At 58.9% G+C, this 16,291-nt stretch overlaps 1 protein-coding gene across 4 annotated transcripts in view; it reads right to left on the bottom strand.

The window, feature by feature from the left end:
- The window catches only part of DOT1L (DOT1 like histone lysine methyltransferase), a 58,015-nt gene extending 42,706 nt beyond the window's left edge, over positions 1–15,309 (bottom strand). For all 4 annotated transcript variants that reach the window (XM_082455995.1, XM_082455996.1, XM_082455997.1 and 1 more), the window contains exons 1-2: positions 14,975–15,309; positions 2,606–2,649 (exon numbers count right to left, since the gene is read on the bottom strand). In XM_082455995.1, coding sequence (XP_082312121.1) covers positions 2,606–2,649; positions 14,975–15,055 — 125 coding nt within the window. In that variant the 5' untranslated portion in view covers positions 15,056–15,309. The remainder of the gene's footprint in view (positions 1–2,605; positions 2,650–14,974) is intronic.
- Between the last annotated feature and the right edge of the window lie 982 nt (positions 15,310–16,291).

Raw genomic sequence — 16,291 nt, 5'->3', positions numbered from 1 at the left:
CAAAATTTAAGATATCTGCTCTTTAAAAGACAATGTCATGAGCGTGAAGAGACAAGCCACAGACCAGAAGAAAACATACCTGATAAAGGATAAATCACAATGATAAAGAATGCTCAAAATTCAATAATTAAAGAACAACCAGTTTTTAAAACCAGGCAAAAGATGATGAATGTCATCAATTATTAGGAAAACTCTCATAAAAACCGCAATGATACCACCACACGACTCGAACAGGACCAGCAAAAACAACGCAGTGAACATCACCTGCCAACAACAGGCGCCACGGGAGTGGTCCTGCACTGCTGCCTGCAGCGCCAAGTGGGGAGGCCCCTTTGGAAAACACTTTGGCAGCCTGTCTTCAAGCACAACCCAGCAATCCCACTCCCGGGTATTTACGCAGAAGGAAGGGAGATGTGTCCACACAAAAACCTCCGGGGGATGTTTACAACACCTTCATTTACAATTGCCAAAAATCGAGATCCACCCAAACATGTCTGTCATCTGGTAAACGAATAAGTGAACTGTGGTCCATCCTGCAATGATGCACTCCTCACGAATAAAAAGGAAAAACTATTGTTACGTTTTTTAAAAATGTAAAATTCTAGAAAATGCAAAGTAATCCACAGCGGCAGAAAGCAGGTTGGGCTGCCCGGGACAGAAGGGAGGGAGAGGTGGCCGACACACACGCACAAGGAAACACAGGGGTGACTCCTCTGTACACTGGTACATGGGGACACCCACACATCCACGTCGGCCACTGTACACTTTCCACACATGCAGTCTCCTGCACTTCAACCACACCTCGACTGTGTCATGATAAACCCTAACGTGGAAAAGAGGAAAGTGGGTGGAGGTACAGGTGAAACAAAAGCAGCTGAGAGTCTGCGAGTGCTGGGCTGGGTGGCTCATCACACCCACTGCCTACCTCTGGGCATGTCGGAAATCCTCCAGGATAAAAAGTAAAATAAGAGGAAAAACAAAATAGGTTAACTACTCTCTTTGCCAGTGAACAGAACCCGTCTTCGGGGACACGAGGGAAGGAGGTGAAGTCGCCTGTGAGATGAGAAGCAGGCCTGCGGCTGGCAGGCACCGCCAACCCGGGAGGGGACCAGGCCTGGCTGGACAGCTGCAAACCCAGTCCTGACGCCCCGCACTGCAGGGACACCCCCTCCCTGCAGAAAGGAAGCAGGTGGGGAGGCCAACCCGCCCCCCGGAGCTCGCTCGGCTCCGGGGAGTGTGTGAGAACCCAGGCTGGCCGACTCAGTGCCCCCCGCCTAATCACACAGCCCCACTTCCTAACCAGCAGCTTTCTTTAAAAATAAACCATTATTATTTATTTTTTTTTAAACGTTCACCTAGTCTTTTCTTCTTTTTTTAAAATTTATTTATTTATTTATTTATGGCTGTGTTGGGTCTTCGTTTCTGTGCGAGGGCTTTCTCTAGTTGTGGCGAGCGGGGGCCACTCTTCATCGCGGTGCGCGGGCCTCTCACTATCGCGGCCTCTCTTGTTGCGGAGCACAGGCTCCAGACGCGCAGGCTCAGTAACTGTGGCTCACGGGCCCAGTTGCTCCGTGGCATGTGGGATCTTCCCAGACCAGGGCTCGAACCCGTGTCCCCTGCATTGGCAGGCAGATTCTCAACCACTGCGCCACCAGGGAAGCCCCTAAACCATTATTTTTATGATAGATTACACCATTAACAAAAAAAAAGTAGATCCCAAATCCTCAGCACCACCCCTGGACAGGCCCACCCTGCGAGACTCACACCCATGATTTCACTCAGTCTTTCAGACAATCCTGCAGGAGGCCCTGCTCAGCCCCGAGAGCAGAGAAAACAATCTCAGGGAGTCTGAGGCCACTCAGCCACCAGGGGCAGGACAGGGCCTCACATCACAGCCCAGACCTCCATCCTGACTCCTTCTTGGGGCACTGCCAGCCCGTCCGCCCCAGGTTCAAGCGGATATAATGGCGTGTGGCCCAGGCAGTGGCTACACAGCTAAGGATTTTAAGGAACAATGCAGCGAGATGCCAGGGCCATGGTCACACACGTGGAACATCTAAAGCCAAAAGTGGTCTCAGGATTCCGCGCATGGGCCCCCGAGGGCACTCTGGAGGCCATCGCAGACCCTCAGGTCCCACGTGAGGAGACAGCCCACTAGAAACACAGCAGGCGGCCCTCCTCCCAGATCTCGCCCGGGTCAGCCTCCTGGGCACCCGGCCTCCTCTGCACAGCACGGGGCAGGCTCACAGAGGGAAGAGCAGCCCAAACCCAAAGGTCACAGCAAACCCCACGGGAGAAGAGTAAAACAAGGTGATGAGGTGAGAGGGGAGGGGGTCCCTCGGGAAGCTGGCCACTCAGGATTTCCAGCCTCTTCCACAGGAAGCCAGCTCACGAAGCACCAAGACCTGTCCTGGGTCACACTCAGAGGACTTGACCCCCTGACCCCACAGTCCCGCTTCCCAAGCCTCCTCGATGCTGACGATGCTGACGCAGATCAGCATGGCGGAATGGGGGAGCGCACAGCTGGGGGGCTGCTGGGAACTCAGGACTGGCCCACCCCGAGGCCCCGCCCCCGAGGCCCCGCCCCAGCAGGCGCCACACTCACCGGATGGTCTCGATGATTTCATGAGCAGCATCGTGGTGTTTGTCCTGAAAGACAATGGGACAGGGTTTAGAGCCGTCCCTCCACCCTCCGGTGATGGTGGCGACCAGAGGAGGCGGGTGCTGCAGCCCCCAGGACTCCCCGCCTCATTTCCCGACCCGCGGGACCTACCAGAGAGCCCTACCCACAGCGCTGGGGCCATGTCCTGCCACGTGGGACACGCTGGCTTCGGGAGCGCCTGTTCCTGCAGTGCCCTGCCGCCCAGCGGGCTGCGGGGAAGGGACCGGGACGGAGTCTAAGCCCCCGACCCTCCTTCCCCAGGACTTCCCCCGGGCGCTCCTGCAGCCTGGAAGCCACAGGCCTGGCTCTGAGTCCCTGAACCGCTGCAGGCCTCTGTTTCCATCTGTAAAATGGGGAAACACCAGTCGTGCAACCACCGGGAGCAGGCGAGCAGCGGTCCTCCCTCCCGGCCACAGCGGCGCTCTCCTGGCCCCACTGCGCCCGGCGGGCTGGCCTCGCCGCTTTCCCCGAGGAGCACGTCGGGGGTCGCTCTGGCCTTTCGCCGGGGTCTTGGCGGCCAGCTAACCCAAGACCGCGCAGAAACCAAGTGAGGACGACGCATCGTGTGGACGGTCTGTAACTCTAGACTGCACCTCCACCCCGCCAGTGAAGGTTTCTATCGCGGTGAGGAGGGGCCTCGAAGAGGACGCACAGCGAGAGGAGGGGCCGCGAATAGCATGGGCTGAAGCCGGAGGTGAGACGGTCAGGCCCAGAGCTGCCAGCCCTGCCCCGGGACAGCAACTGCCCCTCTCAGCCCAGGCCACCATTTCCACGCTTCACAGTGGAGGACAGCAACGCGGGCAGAGCCCCTGCAGGCCAGGGCACGGATGCCCGGAAGGTCCCAGGGCAGGGCCCCCCATGGCGCAGCGTTCCTAACAGGTCAAACAACTCCGGAAACACCCTTCGTGTCCTAAGCCTCATCTTTGCAACAGCAGCCCTACTGAGATATAATTCACACAAACTGGGCCCCCGCTTCAAGTATACAGTTCAGTGGGTTTTAATACATTCAGAGCCGGGCAACCATCACCTCTATCTAGTTCCAGAACATCCCATCACCCCGTTAGCAGACGTGCCCCAATCCCCTCCCCAGCCCTTGACAACACTAATCCACCCTCTGTTTCTGTGGATCTGCCAGTTCTGGACGTTTGTAAATAGAATTACGATATGTGACCTTTTGCCCAGAGTCTTATTTTTTAAGGCAAAGGAAAAAAACCAATCTTCTATCGTTCTTAATAACACCCTCCAACTCACCAAGGATGGAGCAGTAAATATCCATTGAACTCACATTACTTAGACGAGGCGGGGGCGGGAGATGGAGCACGTGCGGTCCAGCACAGGACAGCCCTGCAGACCAGTGGTTCCCGAAACGGGAGAACCGACCCGCAGCATCAGCGCCACCGCTGACCCAGAAACCCTGGGGAAGAACCACTGATCGGCCCCAAGGCCTCCTGGCAAACGTCAGAAAACAGTGAGGACAGCTGGGTTTGGAAAACAGTCTGGCAGCTCCTCAAAGGTTAAACAGTTAGCAAATGACCCAGCAATTCCTCTCCTGGTGTCTGCCCAAGAGAAATGAGAATATTCGTCCACACAAAACCCTGAACATTGGGCTTCCCTGGTGGCTGGTGGCACAGTGGTTAAGAATCCACCTGCCAATGCAGGGGACACAGGTTCGAGCCCTGGTCTGGGAAGATCCTACATGCCGCGGAGCAACGAAGCCCGTGCACCACAACTACTGAGCCTGCATGCTGCAACTACTGAAGCCCGCGTGCCTAGAGCCTGTGCTCCGCAACAAGAGAAGCCAACGCAATGAGAAGCCCGCGCACTGCAAGAAAAAGTAGATCCCACTCACCACAACTAGAGAAAGCCCGCACGTAGCAACGAAGACCCAAGGCGGCCAAAAAAAAAAAAAAAACCACACACAAAAAACCCCTGAACGTTAATGTTCACAGAGGCGTGATTCACAACCGCCAAAAGGTGGAAACCACCCAAATGTCCATCAACAGATGAACGAATAAACAAATGTGTCCCTCCACACATTGAAATATTATCCATCCATGAAAAAGAGTGAAGCCCTGACACTCGCTGCAACGTGGACGGACCCTGAGAACACGATGCTCAGTGAGAGAAGCCAGACAGAGAAGGACACACTGTGTGTGATTCCACTGATGGGAAACGTCCAGAACAGGCCAATCCACAGACACAGAGAGTGGGTTCCTGGCTGTCAGGGGCTGGGGAGGGGATGGGAGGGATGCTAACGGGGATGGGGTTTCCTCTTGGTGTGATGGAATGTTCTAAAATTGGTAGTAGTGATGACTGCACTCAATGAATACATTACAAAGCAGGGAACGGCACGATTTAGGTGGATGAGGTGAAGAGTGTGGAAATTACACCTCAAAACAGCTATCAACAACAACAATAACAACAGGGACTTCCCTGGCGGTCCAGTGGTTAGGACTCTGTGCTTTCACTGCCGAGGGCCCAGGTTCAATCCCTGGTTGGGGAACTAAGATCCCACATGCTGCACGGCGTGGCAAAAACAAACAAACAAAAAAACCACAACAAAATCTACAGGAGGAAACGCACAGTATCGTTAGAAGCACCCCCGCCTCAGTAGGAAGATACTGAGCATCTCAGACACTCACACGGCCGACGGACTCTGTTCCTGCTCCACAACATTCAGTGAGTCCAGACAGACAGTCCTGGCAGCCCTGAATTCCCTGGGCTCCTGTACCCACTGAAAGCAGAGAAGACGCCACGCTGTCCCGCAGGGTCTGCTCAGAGACAAACGCACACAGCACAGTGTACAAGGCGCTGAGTAGTCACAGGGTGAGGAGGAGGATCTAGAACTTTCCACCAACGCTCTCTCGCATCACACTCCTCCTGAGGGGAGCCGGCCCCCGTGCACTGAGGAGCCTCAGCAGCCCTGCGGGGGCCCACGTGCAGAGGAGCCACGGGAGGGGCCTCCTGGAAGCCAGGCATCCCGCCCGGTCCGGCCTTCGGATGGGGCAGCCCCGGCTGAAGCCCCTACTGCAGCCTCCTGAGGGACCCTCGGCCGGAATCCCCTCGCCCGCCTGCTCTGAATCCCTGCCCTCAGAAACCACGGGAGGTCATCAGTGTGCGTCGTCTCAAGCTGCTAAATTCACGTCCGCGTTTAGGCCGATACACTACCCTGAGAGCATGGCCCATAAGAACAAGTCTTAGAGCGACAGGAGGACGTGACAGTACCCAGGAGAGTCTGATTCCGGTCACCACTGTGGAGTTACAAAACAGGGTGCGTGCTCTGAAAGGACCCCGTGAGCACATGCGTGTGCCTGAGGGTGCGCCGCGTGGCTGCCCCGTGCCGGCTCGGACTGTGCTCCCTCCCTCGGCGCCCCCAGGAGGCTGGACGCGCCCCAGAGACGCTCCTCCTGCAGGGGCGGCAAGGGCCCTCACGCAGCCCTGGCTGAGCCACCGCGTCTCAGGCCGCGTCACGCCGACCTGGGAAGACAGGGGCCTGGAACGTGGTCTCATCTGTGATGAGATGAACTCAAGATTTCCCAAGCTTTACAACCAGAACGAAAGGAAGGGAACAGTTTATGACGTGCCTCCTACGATCTGGGGATGCTGCTTTAGGGACTGGCCAGCTTCCAGCGACCGTCCTGAGTCGTATGATTTAAGATGCCCTGATCACCATCGATGATTCAGAAGCTCTCACAGCTTCTCGGCTGTGGCCTCTTCTCCCTCACAGGCCTTCAGAACAGAGCGACGCCAGAAGCCGACCCAGAAAGGTCCGGCTGAGAACAGCCCTGAGGAAGCCCGCGCTCAGGAGCACCTGCACCTCCTCCCCCGGGGGAGCCCTGGAACTCCGGGGTTTGAGGCCAGCCCCGGGCTCGCTGCACGGGACGCCCGGCCTCCCCGTCCCAGCCACAGCCCCGGCCCGCTGCTGGCTGCTTGCTGAGTCAGTGACTAACCCAGGCTCTTCTCACTGATGGCGACAGAGCCTCCGCAGGAAGCCGCGCAGAGGCTTAGCGGAACGCTGCTCACCACAGAGCCGGCGGCCTCACTCCGGGATCCTGGGAAAACAGCCGCAATAAGCACAACCGTTCCCGCCTGAAAAAGCACCCTGTGCGGAAGCCGGAGGCTGTCATCAGGCCTGAGCCGCCACCAAGCCCGTCCCTGCCCAGCTCAGGTGAGGGCGGGGGCCGCCCACGGGGCGGGGGAGTCTGGCTGTCCCACTCGGCAGGCCCCTGCCTCCTCCTTGACCGTGAGGACAGGTGTGGGAACAGGAACTCCACCCGGACGCCCGCAGGCCTGGCTCTGCCCCCGCTCGTCCCCGCAGGCCCTGCGCCCGGCGTGAGGAGCCTGGACAGGGGGCCTCCCGGGTGCTCGCTGCCAGGGCACCGCCCACCCCTGAGCACGCAGGCCGGTTCACGGTGACAGGGGCACGACATCTGGAGACATCGTCCCTGGAGGACCCGGCGAGAGGCAGGGGGCAGAGACTAGGGAGGAGGCAAGACGTGGACTCCGTCCTCCTCTTCCCACTTGCAGCAGGAAGACGCCGGGACCCAGGGGGCCTCCGAGGCAGGGGCATCACACCGGGACGAGCGTCAGAATCCCTGGTCAGAGTGGAGTTCTGGGGCCACCCGCAAAGTTTCAGAGTCAGCAGGTCTGGGCCCCAGGAACCCGCATTCCTAACCAGTTCCAGCTGGTGGGGAAGCTGCTGGCCCAGGGGCCCCTGGCCTGAAGCAAGCAGGGACCACACTCTCTATCACCGTCTGCTGAGGGCACGAGTGCCCAGGAGGTGCCGAGCGGGAGCACCCTGGGCCTCTGCCCGCGGCCCCCGCTCCCCAGCAGGCTGCAGGGGGCACGGCCTGCGGGCTGGGGGTCGCTGCCTTCTTCCCCGCGGCTCTGCACACCTCCGGAGCCCCGGGGTGGGGGCCAAGACAAGTGGGACAGAGCGGCCAGGGTGGGATGCACGCACTGTTCCCCAAAGTGGAGAAGCACAGCGGGAAGAGTCAAAGGCAGGGGAGATGGAACACGGCGGGAGGTCTGCCGGCTGTCTGTCTGCCTCTCTCAGTGGCAGGGCTTTGAGAGCAGAGGTCTGGCTGGAGGAGTGGAAAATCCACAGAAGGCTCTCCGTCTGGGAGGAAAGCCAGGCGGGTGAGCAGAGGGCCCCGAGGCCCAGCGAAGGCGCTCAGCCTCACCTCTCAGCCTGCGGCCCCGCTGGGCACTCACCGGGGGAGGGAGCAGCGGGGGGAGGGGGAGGGGGAGGGCCAGCGCCTGCGGTGGGCCTGCGTATTCAAGAAGCGACCAGGTTTTCACTTGAAAATGAGTGCATCTCACACGGGGCGGGGGTGGCAGAGAGACTGGCTGTGGACCATCACACGGGTCCTGTCCACAGTCCGCCCCGGACGTCCGCAGGCCCCCAGCAAGGGGGTGCTGCCTGGCCCCAGGACCGTACCGGAGGACAAGCCAGGCCAAGGAGGGGAACCGCCTGGTAAAGCGAGGCAAAGGAGAGAGCCAGGAAGGAGGCTCTCCTCCCACCGCCGACCCGGCCCTCTCCCCGCAGGGCCAGGCGACAAACCAGGCTGGTCTCGGGACTGAGCTGCATCGCAAAAACCTGCCCACAAGACCAGTACTGCAAGGAACAGTCAACATGGGAAAACAGGAAGGGGCTGCCGGGACCCCATGAGGCCAAAGTCCAGCTGGAGGAGGAAGAGAGAAGAGGGAGCGGGCCCGTGGCTCCCGGGCCACGGACACAGTGCAGGACACGGTGGGCCCGTGGCCCGGACCCGGGCGGGTGGGACCCGCTGCGCACACAGGGGCCCCGATGACCAGGGTCCAAGGAAGGAGTCCTCACAAGGGAGAGGGGTCTAGAGCCTCACTGTGCCCACAGCGGCCCCTGGCCACCTGGACGAGGGGCAATGGTGCGCGCTGGCCCACTCCAGTGCCATGTGCTGTGAGCACAAGATGCACACGGATTTCTAAGACATAGCGCACGCATGCACACACACACGAAGTAAAACTGCCCTTTGCTAATTTTTTAAACGATACGTTGAAAACGTAGTATTTGGGCTATACTCAGTTATGTACAATGCTGTGAAAACGTACCTCGCCTCCTCCTTTTGACTTGTCACGTGGCTACCAGGAGGGCACGTGCGTGGCTCATGTACCACCTCACCTACCGCCGCACCTGCGGGAGCGTTTCCAGACCTGACCCTGAGCCTGAGCTCCACGCCTGGGTCCGCAGCTCACGGAAGCCAGTCTGCGCAGAGCCAGGACCGGCCGGGACGTTCTGCTGTCCGGGCAGCCGTCCTTCTGTAGGACGGGCATGGGTGTGTCCCCAGGAGGACGGGGCGCCACGGTGGCTCCAGGGGTGACAAGACCATTTCAGTTGCTTCAATCCAAACTAGCCCACCTGTAACAGCCCAGGCCGCCCAGCCACCCAAGGAGCCCCTGCAAGTGCTGAGCGCCAGACGCCGGGGGCCCGCGTGGAGGGGCCGTTATGCAATGACTCCGGTGGGACGGGGGAACGCGACGACCAAAAGTTCACCACCAGAACTTTTCTTGCCGTCACCAAAGAAAATGCTTTACTGCCACAGAGCAGTCCAGCCTGAGGCCAAGGCCAAGGCCATGACGGGAAGGGAGGGAAAACCCAGGGATGGAGGAGGCCCTTCCGAGGGGGCACAGCTGCAGAAGGACTCGCCCGGGGCTCCCCGAGCGAGAAGCGGAAGCACGGCCTCCACCCCGCAGTCTCAAAGGCCAAGGCGAGCCGCGCCCCCAGCCTTCAACTGTCTCCACTCCAGCAAGGGGTCCTGTTAGCACCGTATCAGTGCAACTGACGTCGCCCCACCCCAGGACCAAGCCAAACGAACGCCTCTCCAGGGGCCTCAAGACCCCACGACCTGGTCCACACAGACGGGAGCATCACTCAGCCCTGAGAAGGGGTGAAGCCCTGACACTCACAACAACGTGGACGGACCCTGAGAACACGACGCCCAGTGAGAGAAGCCAGACACAGAAGGACCCACAGGGTGTGATTCCACTGATGGGAAACGTCCAGAACAGGCAGATCCACAGACACAGAGAGTGGGTTCCTAGTGTCAGGGTCTGGGGCAGGGGACTGCGGGCCCTTTCCGCTGATGGAAAGTTCTGGAATTAGAGGTGCCCGTTGCACCGCTCTGTGAATATAGTAAAAGCCACTAAATTGTACACTTCATATGGGTGAGTCCTGTGGTGTGTGAATGCTATCTTGACAAAGCTGTTATTTAAAAAGACACAAGACCCAGCACGGCTCCTCCTTCCCTTGTCCCGCCCCTTCACCTGGTGTCTGTCCCAGACCAGGTGTGGGCCCAGCATGTCCTGCGGCCCCAGCACCTGCTCCCCGATGGGAGCCTCACTCAGCCCGCAGGGTGAGCGCAGAGCAGACGCCAGGGAGCCACCTGCAGACCAGGGGAAACGTGAGCCACCACCACCACGCAACGTGCAAATCCTTCCCGAGAGCTCCCCTCCCCGAGCCCCACGACTCCCGCCGTCCCCATGGGCACCACCCCGTGGCGGCCCCCCGGCCCCCAGCACACAGCCTGCAAAACCCCTTCCCCACCCGGGAAAAGACGCGTCAGGTTTTTAAGGGACAAGCGTTCTCAGAGATAACCTCTCTCACACACCGGCTGCCCGTGCACCTGGCGTGACTCTAACACGCTTTCCGGGCATCGGCCGCGCACCCCATGACTAACTGAGGGGATTCAAACGGAAGCCCCTCAGAGATGAGGAGGCATCGTCATCCAAGGTCAATACTCAGTGAAGCACACAGCCTCCGACCTCCCAACTGCAGCTCCCAGGAACCTGTGATTCGGCAGCCCTGCCAGGCGCCATGGACAGGAAGAGGGCCCGGTCCCACACGGGGGCGCCGAGGAACAGAGCCCCGGGCCAGGCACCGCGACAGAGGCCGTGGGTGGGGAGACAGAGTCTGGGAAGGAACGACAAAGGCGGGCAGTGAGGGAGGCACTACAGAGCCATGCGTGAGCTGCGGAGCACCGCGGACAGACACCCGGCACATCCTCTGTGAACACCCTTGGGACCGCTCAACGCCACGGGTGCGGCAGGAGACCCGGCTGGTGGGAACGGCAGGGACAGCTTGAAGGGACAGAGAAGATGCCAAAGAGGCCTCCAGGCAGCGCCCTGAGTGGGAGGAAAGAAAAAGGACTGTCATCCCACAGCCAGGGAGACAAGGCGCACGCACTGGGGAAGAGCGCCAGGACCACGAGAGGAGGACACGGCAGAAAGAAAGAGGGAGGAGAGGGGTTTCCTGGGAGACGAGCGCCGGGCCCGGGACCCAGGGACGCGCAAACACAGCCAGTCGCACCCTACAGGTCCCCAAATTCAAAAGGGACGCCAAACACTCTGTATCTTGATTGTACCAATGTTAATGAAATCATTACATCGGTGCGTAGCTTTGTAAGATGCCACCATCGGGAGAAACTGAGTAAAGAGAACGTGGGATGTCTCCGTCTTATTTCTGACGGCTGTGCAAGAATCTACGATAATCTCAAAATAAAAAGTTTAATTAAGGAAAAAAGGATGCAGCTCCTAGAGGTAGATTGGGGGTGGGTCCCCGGCAGCTCCGCCACCTCCTGCCTAGTGAATATCCAAAGGGCCGGCCACCTCTGGCTCCTCCCACCAGGAACAGAGCACACAGGCGGTATTTGGATGTTAGGGACCAAAGTACAAAAGCTAACAGCCACGTACGTATGGAATATCAGGCTTTTCCGGTGATCCCTTCCTCTTTAAAGAGGCTACTTCACCCACGGAAAGTCGTCAAAGGGTTAACCTGCCTTCCACCTGAGCTCAGATTAGGCAGGACTCACACCAGCAGAGGTCAGATCAGAAAATATTTTCTGAGTCACAGGGAGGGATGGCTCACTCGGCCGCCCACATCAGCTACTACTCACAGTCGAGTGAAGGGCATGACTGCTCAGCGGGCATTCATCAGAGACTCGTGGGCTCTCAGGAGGAAGCCAGAAGCAGGCGGGGACAGTCACGCTGGGGCTGCTCCACGCCCACAGCCTCAGTGAGTCACGGAGGGGAAGGACCACTGCACGCCCTCGCAGGCTCCTGCCCAGCCATCAGGCAGCCAAAGATACCACCTGCTCCCTCCTGAGCTGAGACCCGGTTTTCCCACCAAAGGAAGGGCCATGCTGCTTTAGAAATGCCGCCGTGAGCTACAAGTGGATACCTGGTAACTCTCAGTCACAGAAGGAACAAAACTCGCCCTGCACCCCGCCCTCCCATTTGTCAATTGCGCAAAAGCCCATTTTGGAGGCTGGACACTTCCGCGTGCGGACGGCTGTGGCTGTTTGCACTTCCTCCTGCGGGTGCCCCCTCCTCAGAGAAGCCACTCACACCTCCCCCAGGGCAAACCTGGCAGCCCCACCCTCTGGGACCTCAGCTGGTCCCATATACGGGGCACTACACCTCAGCTGAGCTTCTGTGTTTATAGATCACCTACCGTCCTTGGTTCATAAGTTTCTTGAGAATAAGAATACTGTCTACTGTCCTCTGCGCCCCCTGGAACACTCACTGTAAATATCCAGGAGGTGCTTGCAGAATGAATGAATCAATGAACAAACAAGCTCAGTCATTTCAAACGTGCGGTCACATGAGTAATCTGACCTTCTGAAAAGTTAAGCTTCTGGAAGGAGCCCATTTTCTTAATGTATTCAGCATCGAGTCATCACAAAATATGAACTCTTATAAAGTACCGCCCCCTCACTTCCCATGAGAAAGCAAAATTCCTCAGTGGGGAAATGGGAGGGTAGCAGACGTTACCCGAAAAGCTTTAGGAAGGCTGCAGCTCGCTGAGCACTTCACTAGGGCCCCTGACTGCTTGCCTGGTAGTGGGACAGACACACCAGGAACGGCTGCTGACCAGCAGGAGGAGTGCCCGGCCAGGCAGGCAGCACACCCCGCACCCTGCCAAGCGAGGTCCGGCCAGCAAGGGAAAGACACTCTCCAGTTCAGAACCGCCCACCGCTAGAAAGCCAGGTCCTGCCATGGCCTGGACACACGAGGTCTTTCTTACAAGGGTTACAAATCTGTGGCCTTGCTGTGCCTTGAATAAAAGACGGTGATGGGGACAACGTGACCATCTCCAGATGAACCTTCATCTTCGTTTCAAGTGCCTGGGTGCTGGGTCACAGTGGATTTCTAAACTCTTCCAATACTCAAAAATACCAATTTCTAAGATGCAGAAGGGTTGTTAAACATACACTTAGCACAGACCCCAGTCTCACTCCTGAGTATTTTCTCAAGTGAGGTAAAAACCCAAGTTCACATGGAAACCTGCCTTGGGATGTTTACAGCAGCTTTATTCCTGATCCCCATAAAACTGGAAATATCCCACAAGTCCTGCCACCCGCAGGCGAATGGACAAACGGAAAATGGAATACAACACAGCAAGAAAAAGGGGTGACTTCTCATACCCGCAACAACAGGGATGACGGACTTCCCTGGTGGTCCAGTGGCTAAGACTCCGCGTTCCCAATGCAGGGGGCCCGGGGTCCATCCCTGCTCAGAGAACTAGATCCCGCACGCCGCAACTAAAAGATCTCGCACGCGGCAATGAAGATCCCATGTGCCGCAACTAAGACCCGGCACAGCCAAGTAAATAACTAAATAAGTAAATATTAAAAAAAAAAAAAAAAAAAAAACAGGGATGAATCTCTGATAGGTTTTGCTGAGCCAAAGCAGCCAGAATCAAAAAGCTACATACTGTTGTTCCGTTTATCTGACTTTCTGGAAAAGCCAAAACCTTAGGGACAGAGAGGAGATTAGTGGCCAAGAGGCTAGAGGCACGCTGGCGCCAAAGGGCAGCAAATGGGATGACGGGATTGCTCTGCCGCCTGATGGCGATCATCTGTCAAAACTCCTAGAACTGTGCACTACAAGTGAACTATGCTTCACGGCTACTAAGGATAAACAAATTATTACATTTTGAAAAATGCGCCGGCCAGCCAACCGGTACATGACAAGTGCAGTAAGAGGGGCGGGGGAGGCGAGGCAAGTGGATCAGCTGGAGTTCTGAAGGTTCTCCCCACTTTCAGTTTCCGTGCCCTGGGATGTCTCCCCGCCCTGCCCATTGCTCAGGCCGCCCACCCGGGCCACCCGGAGCTACCCAACCGGAAAAGCCAGAGCCCGGGCTCAGCCGCGCCTCCGGGCGCAGGAAGAGCAAAAATAGAAAGCGCCGGTGCGCAGTGGCGGGCTGGAAACCCTCCGACCTCGGAGAACCGCGGAGAACCGGGGCCCGGAGCCAACATCGGCTCCCGGGCGGTCCCAGCGTCCCGACCCCGCCCCCGGCCGCGACACAGTTTCCACAAACTGACACACACGGAGCCCGCGCGAGGGGCGGGGCGCGCGGGCTTCCCCGCCAGGTCCCCTGGAGGCCGGTCCCCCGCAAGCCGAGCGCGCGAAAGGGCGCCCCAAAGGCGCCGGCCCACGGCGCCCGCTGCGCTTTCCCTCCCGAAGGCGGGCTGCAGGGCCCAAGCGTGGACCCTGGGACACGAACACGCGCACCACGCCGCCACCGGGGACGAGAGGCCGGGCGCCAACCCGGCCGGGCACCCTGCATTTCTGGAATCACCGGGACGCCTGTGTAAATTTCCGTTTGGCCTGTCATTTTCCAAAGGCCACTCAAAATCAGGGGACAGAATGCCTCCTCTCCAAGGGTCCAGCCAGCCCACCCATTCAAATTAGGGGACAGAACGCCTCCTCTCCAAGGGTCCTGCCAGCCCACCCACTCAAGATCAGGGCACAGAACGCCTCCGTTCCAAGGGTCCTGCCAGCCCACCCACTCAAGATCAGAGGGACAAAATGCCTAACTAAAACAAAACAAAAACACAAAAAACTGCAAAGAGGGAGAAAAGGGTGTCCTCAAAAATAAAAAAGCTAAGCACGTTGACAGCGCCAAGAATAAACTACCAGGAAAAAGAAACCCTACATGTCAGATCATAAAGTACGGAAGGGCAAGCCCGCCGGCAGTCCAGGCCCGGGGGGACCGGGGTCCCCAGCCCGGCAGAGCCAACGGCAGCCCGGTTCGGGCGCCCCTCGGAAGCGCGGAATCCCCGCGGCCAAGTCTGCGCCCCAGGCTGGCCCCGGCTCCCCTCTGCCCACCCTGCGCGCGGGGGCTGGAAACGGCTGCGGAGAACCACGGCGGGGTGGGAAGGAGGGTCCAAAGAGGGTCTGGGGACTCGAGTCGCTCAGTTTCTCGGTGGGCCCAGCGCGCGCCGTGGGGGAAGAGGGGCGGGGGTCCGAGGGGAGGGGACGGGCGGCACTCACGTAGACCGGCAGCGGCCACGGGTAGACGGCGGGCTCAGCCCCCACGGGCGACTTGAGCCTCAGCTCCAGCTTCTCCCCCATGTCTGCGCGCGCGGCCGCCGCACCATGCTAGTCGGGCGGTTGGGGGAGGGGCGGGGCGCCGCCGGCGGGGGCGGGGCAGGCGGGAGGGCGGAGGAGGGCGGGCGGGCGGGCGGGAGGCTGAGGGGAGGGGGCCTGGCCTGGGCCTCAGCCGCCGCCGCCGCGCTCCCGTCCGGCCCCCGGCTCCCTCTTTGTGGTCACAGGCCCGGAGCCTCCAACGCCGCCGCCATCTTGGGCCGGCGTGAGTCGAGCACAATGAGCCGGGGGCCGGGCTGAACCACTCGCGGCGCGCGCGCGGGGGGGCCCGGCGCGAAGAGGCGGCGCGCGCCCGCTGCCCCGCCCGCCGCTCCGCGCGCGCCCCCCCTCAGCCCCGCCCCGTGGGCTCGCCCGCACTCACGCACGCACTCACGCACGCACGCACGTCCTCGGCTGCCCCCGGCCACCCCCACCGGCCCGACGTGGGGACCCGGGGAGACCCCTCGGGGCCTGCGGTGGCGGGTTCGAGTCCCTCTCTTGGCGTACCGTGACAACCCCCCCCCCCCAATAATAAGACTATAATTCCTCATTAAATGTGAAAGCCGGAATCCCGGCTTCTGTTCACAAGAATGCCGTGTATTTAGCCTATGGTAGGCACCAGACCCTGGACGCTCAGTACTGGCAAAAAAGGAAATGCCCTGCCCTCATGGCGCTGCCATTTTAATTGGAATAGTAGTGACAATGCTCAGGGGAGAAAATAAAGTGTCATCAACGCCACGGGGATGGTTAATCTCATGTGCGCACTGCGCGAGGCCCTGGCAACCACAAACATTATTCCAGATATGGCCAGGAAGGTATTTTTCAGATGAGATTAACACTGAAATCGGTCCACTTTGCGTAAAGGAGATTGTCAATGCCGCGGCGTGGGTGTGCCTCATCAATCAGTTGAAGGACGAGAGAAAAATGAGGTTCCATAGAAAGAGGGAACTGTTCCTCCAATGGCCTTCGGACATCAGCTCTTCCCTGTGTCTCCAGCCCAGAGTCCTGCCCTGACTTGCCTGCCGCACCATCACGTGAGTCAACTCCTTAAAACAAAACTATATATCTAAAAATACTGAATATATACAAGCCTATTAATTTGTATATGTGTGTATCCATATTATATATATGTATGTACGCATGCATATATATTGAATATAAGGTATGTGCATACACATATATATGTATATACCCATATGTTTATATGTGCGTGCGTATGTAGTA

Source organism: Balaenoptera physalus (genome assembly GCF_965194825.1).
Source record: "Balaenoptera physalus genome assembly, chromosome: 3".
Lineage (NCBI taxonomy): Eukaryota > Metazoa > Chordata > Mammalia > Artiodactyla > Balaenopteridae > Balaenoptera > Balaenoptera physalus.
This window is presented reverse-complemented; position numbering and strand designations above follow the sequence as displayed.